At 37.0% G+C, this 5,531-nt stretch overlaps 1 protein-coding gene across 1 annotated transcript; it reads left to right on the top strand.

Annotated features, from left to right (window-relative positions):
• Positions 1-6: 6 nt before the first annotated feature.
• Positions 7-3,386, top strand: LOC110448119 (the record flags this gene model as incomplete). The annotated part of the gene is made up of 3 exons (XM_021494184.1): positions 7-111; positions 2,154-2,205; positions 3,225-3,386. Coding segments are annotated over exons 1-3 (304 nt in total), but the record flags the coding sequence as incomplete, so codon positions are not given.
• Between the last annotated feature and the right edge of the window lie 2,145 nt (positions 3,387-5,531).

The following is a 5,531-nucleotide window of genomic DNA, read 5'->3' as shown; positions in this document are numbered from 1 at the left end:
TACACTTCCGATTATTCTAGCATGTGCTATTCCATGATGTGTAAGAGACCCAATTCTACATTGTGCTATAGTTATACCGCTGCTACCGGAACCACGTGTGGAAACCAAAAGGTAATACATTAATATCATAATTTGTTTAGAATTTTATATTGCCGGTGCAAGTTAACCGTTTTGCAATATTTTAAAATTGTTAATAAATTAAATTATTGAGCATGTGCGTCTGTTCGGTTATTTTTCATTCTTGAACAGGTAAATAGTTATGTAATTATTTTCCATTATTAAAGTGTACATCAATATGATTTAAACTTTTGTTAAGAACCCTACAATTAACATTTTCAAAGCATTTACCATAAAAAATAGTATATACCTGATTTTGTATCATCTGCTTGACTCTTTTATGGGTCGGCAGAAAGAGCGGATTGGTAGAGTGGTTAACACTGCGACCTGCCACGCAAGCGGTCGGGGTTCAATCCCCGAAGTCGTCGTACGCATAGAATATTCAGAGAAAGTGTTTTTCTCCTGCCCACACAACTCCAACGACCCAGGTGGAGAAAAAATGGTCTGGGGTGGATGTTGTGGTATCTCTGCTGTAGCATTCAAGTGAGGTTGCACTATAAATGATATCGTTGGAAGCACGTTCCCAATGCAAAAAGAACACAATACATTTCCAGCACACACGCAGTTATACACACATAGGGGGATATTAGCCAGGTGGCATAGGACTAGTAGTTAGCGCCTGTTAAGGCACCTTCCGCGAATTCCTCAAAATAGTATTATTGTATGTATATGCTAATTGTATTGATTGTGTTAAGTGTATATCTATGTACTGTAACGCGCTTTAGAGCCGCTTATCCTAGCTAGATAGGGCGCTATATCAAATGTTGTTTATTACTATTTTTATTAATAAAGGCGTTCTTTCCAAATAAAACAATATTAACATTTTATCTGAGATGGAGATCTTCTGTAATTGTAGAAATTCTCGCGTGTGTAAATGTTCGCCTTGACAATCTTTAAACTGATCGTAGTGCGAACATTTTCGCATTGATGGCACGACTCCGACTCCATTGACTTTGATTTTTTTTTGATTTTTTATTATTTTGTACAGTCAAACGTTACATAAGGACTCAATGCTTAAAACATATATACAGGTCTGTAATTCTTAGCCATTTTCTAGCATTTTTCTTAAAAGCAACTCAATTTTACAGCGTATTAATTTCACGGTTATTTGTAGTTCCTTCAGAAATATATAATAATAATATTATACAACATTTGATGAATATTTTTCAAAAACCGAGACAGCTTCCTGGAAACAATCCATATCGCTTTGTCGCGAAGACTTTCGATACCACACCTTTGCCTGTTGCGTTGAGCGTGCACTCAAGCGAAAAATAAAATCCCAAAAGTCCTTTCAATTGGTTATTGTTCCGCTCTGCTTGACGTTCAGCTTTAAATGAATAGCGGTAAGGACTTTTTTCACGTTGTCGTATTTATTCCTGGATGGAACTGCGGATAGTGAAATCGGCATGGTGTTTTACCCGGGTAGCACTCTAAAGTTGAGGGGGACGACGGGCGTGACCAGAGAGTTGTATCTTTGAACAAGATTCTTTACTCCGCTTGTTCTAGTCTAATCAACTGTAAATGAGTACGTGGTTTGGCAGTGCTGGAATTGTTAAATGCTAGCGGTGAGCGTTTAAATGGCAGTACCGGCTGTATACTCCCCAGGGAATTGAGAAAGATATTGGCTGGTTACAATGCCTCATAACCACGAATACTACTTTGAGAACCGCTTTGAGACGACCTACTAACTAGGTTGTTGATAAAGCGGTGTATAAGAACCAGGAATTATTTTCGATTACTGTTACTATTATTATTATTAAGGAAGAAAATATACACTGACAAACCGCACAAAAGCACTGAAATAGCCTTCGTTTTGATAGTACGCTAAATCAAATAAACCAAGACTTTCAGTGTGTACATTTCTGAACTCTTTTCCCCAATGGGTGTTCTGGTAGAACGAGATAAAAGACCTACACCAAGCAGGACAATTGACCTACATGAATCATCTCAACCGGAAATTCAGGTATTAATTAAGTATAAATTAGTATATGTTTTATTTAAATTGATGATAATGGAGCGTTCTCGTTCTGTTTCAGTGGTGTTTCCAAAGCTCCTGTATTGCAAACTCCTCGGCGCCCGTCGTCAGTGGTATGTATGCCTATATTCTTTTGTAGTAGCCTTCCTTTCTGAAACATCTTGAGGTCGGAGTTGCAGAGATATTTTTGTATATATATGTCAACAGTTCTTGTGTAACTTTTTAGATGGGATCACGTTGGCTAAGTGGTTAAGGCATCTGCTATGACCGCCTTACGATTCCTACCTGGGAAATACGCTATTTCATTATGCACTATGAAGGTCAATATATTTTTCATTATGCCTATTAGTGTGCCTTGTGATTGTGATGTCATTGCCAGTTTTTCAATGAGAATTTTCAAAAACCGTGACAGCATCCTGGAAAACCAATCCATATCAGCACTTTTATATCATATTTTGATTTAAGAGCTCATCGTAAACAAACTTAACATAAACATGTTTCAAATGAAACTTGTAGTCAATTCACTTAAAGGTGAGAGAAGATATTCTCACTGCTCTTTTTATCGGTTTAGGTTGCGCAATCATTCACCCTTGTCTCAATAACAAATGTAACTGCTGTTCAAATTTTTGTCACAGTGATATCTGCCAACAATAAAAATAACGTTGTCATTTTCATTTCGTAAGCAAACTATTTGTTTAAAAAGGCATAAGTCTTGTCCTTGCTTTAGTTGTAAATTTATTTTTTTAAATGATTTTTTGTTATTTAAATTTGTTTGTCCCCCTCGAATGACTCCACAAGAATAAACATTACGAAAATAAGAACTGTCAGTATGGTTTGGATCCCTCAGAATCTGGGACAGCAATATAATTAACACTTTCCAAGTGATTGTTGCTTCACTTGGTTACGGCCTGTATTATATATCAGGCTTTTGGGACTTTGAGCTTTATAAATTTCAACGAACAACTTCGGGAATTTACTGTTTTAGGTTTTGTACTTTTCCTTCTTCTTCATCTTTTAGATGTTTGTTAGGCGTTTGATTTTCCATTCGGTCAGGAAACAATGTTTTTAATAGGAATTTTGTCCCTTGCTATCTTTTCTGATCAATATGTCGAGCTGACCATTGAACTTTCAGATACGTGTCCCTATGGTGACAATCCCGGCATTGTGTACACAGCTGGCTCCGATTCCTACACTTGCGCTACGCTGTTCCAGGCTTTCAGTAAAGGCCTTAATTGTCCTATCTTCCTAACGCGTTGCTGTGCGACATGTGAGGCTGCTTATACGTCAATACCTGGTAAGTATCGTACGGAGTTTACATGGGGAGATTTATAAAATCGATACCTGTTATGTCTCATGTGTTACTTAATTATCATGCCTGACAGGTAACACGACATGTGTAACTCAGATCATGTTTGACTGATAACACGATATGTGTAACTAAAATCATGTCTGACTGATAACACGACATGGGTAGCATAAATCATGTCTGACTGATAACTCGACATGTGTAACTAAGATCATGCCTTACTGATAACACGACATGGGTAGGATAAATCATGTCTGACTGATAACTCGACATGTGTAAATAAGATCATGCCTAACTGATAACACGACATGTGTAACATATATATTGTCTGACTGATAACACAACACGTGTAACTAAGATCATGTCTGTTTGATTGATAACACGACAAGTGTAACTTTGATCATGTCTGACTGATAACATCACATGTTTAACATATATATTGTCTGACTGATAACACGATATGTGTAACTAAAATCATGTCTGACTGATAACACAACATGTTTGATTTAGATCATGTCTGGCTGATAACACGACATGGGTAGGATAAATCATGTCTGACTGATAACAGGACATGTTTGATTTAGATCATGTCTGACTGATAACTCGACATGTGTAAATAAGATCTTGCCTAACTGATAACACGACATGTGTAAATAAGATCTTGCCTAACTGATAACACGACATGTGTAACATATATATTGTCTGACTGATAACACGACCTGTGTAACTAAGATCATGCCTGACTGTTAACACGACATGGGTAGCATAAATAATGTCTGACTGATAACACGGCATGTGTAACTAAGATCATGTCTGTTTGATTGATAACACGACAAGTGTAACTTTGATCATGTCTGACTGATAACATCACATGTGTAACATATATATTGTCTGACTGATAACACAACATGTGTAACTCAGATCATGTTTGACTGACAACACGATATGTGTAACTAAGATCATGCCTGACTGATAACTCGACATGTGTAAATAAGATCATGCCTAACTGATAACACGACATGTGTAACTCAGATCATGTTTGACTGACAACACGATATGTGTAACTAAAATCATGTCTGCCTGATAACACAACATGACTACCTTAAATCATTAATGACTGATAACACGACATGTGTAAATAAGATCATGCCTAACTGATAACACGACATGCGTAGCATAGATCATGTCTGACTGATAACATCACATGTGTAACATATATATTGTCTGACTGATAACACGACCTGTGTAGCATAGATCATGTCTGACTGATAACAAGCCATGTGTAACATAGATCATGCCTGACTGATAACTCGACATGTGTAAATAAGATCATGCCTAACTGATAACACAACATGTGTAACTAAGATCATGTCTGTCTTATTGATAACACGACAAGTGTAACTAAAATTATGTCTGACTGATAACACGACCTGTGTAGCATAGATCATTTCTGACTGATAACACGACATGGGTAACATACATCATGTCTGACTGATAACTCGACATGTGTAACTAAGATCATGTCTATAACACGACCTGTGTAACTAAGATCATGCCTAACTGATAACACAACAAGTGTACCTAAGATAATGTCTGGCTGATAACACGACATGTGTAACTAAGATCATGCCTAACTGATAACACGACATGTGTAGCATAGATCATGTCTGACTGATAACACAACAAGTGTAACTAAGATAATGTCTGACTGATAACACGACATGTGTAACATAGGTCATGTCTGACTGATAATACGACATGTGTAACTAAGATCATGTCTGACTGATAACACGACATGGGTAACATAGATCATGTCTGACTGATAACACAACAAGAGTAACTAAGATAATGTCTGACTGATAACACGACATGTGTTACTGGGATTATGCCTTACTGATAACACGAAATGGGTAACATAGATCATGTCTGATTGATAACACGACCTGTGTAACTAAGATCATGCCTAACTGATAACACAACATGTGTAACTAAGATCATGTCTGACTGATAACACCGCATATGTAACACAGATCATGTCCGACTGATAACACGACATGTGTAACATAGATCCTGTCTGACTGATAACACAACATGTGTAAATAAGAAAACGTCTGACTGATAACACGACATGTC

This window comes from Mizuhopecten yessoensis, unplaced genomic scaffold, assembly GCF_002113885.1.
Source record: "Mizuhopecten yessoensis strain PY_sf001 unplaced genomic scaffold, ASM211388v2 scaffold3845, whole genome shotgun sequence".
Taxonomy (NCBI): domain Eukaryota; kingdom Metazoa; phylum Mollusca; class Bivalvia; order Pectinida; family Pectinidae; genus Mizuhopecten; species Mizuhopecten yessoensis.
This window is presented reverse-complemented; position numbering and strand designations above follow the sequence as displayed.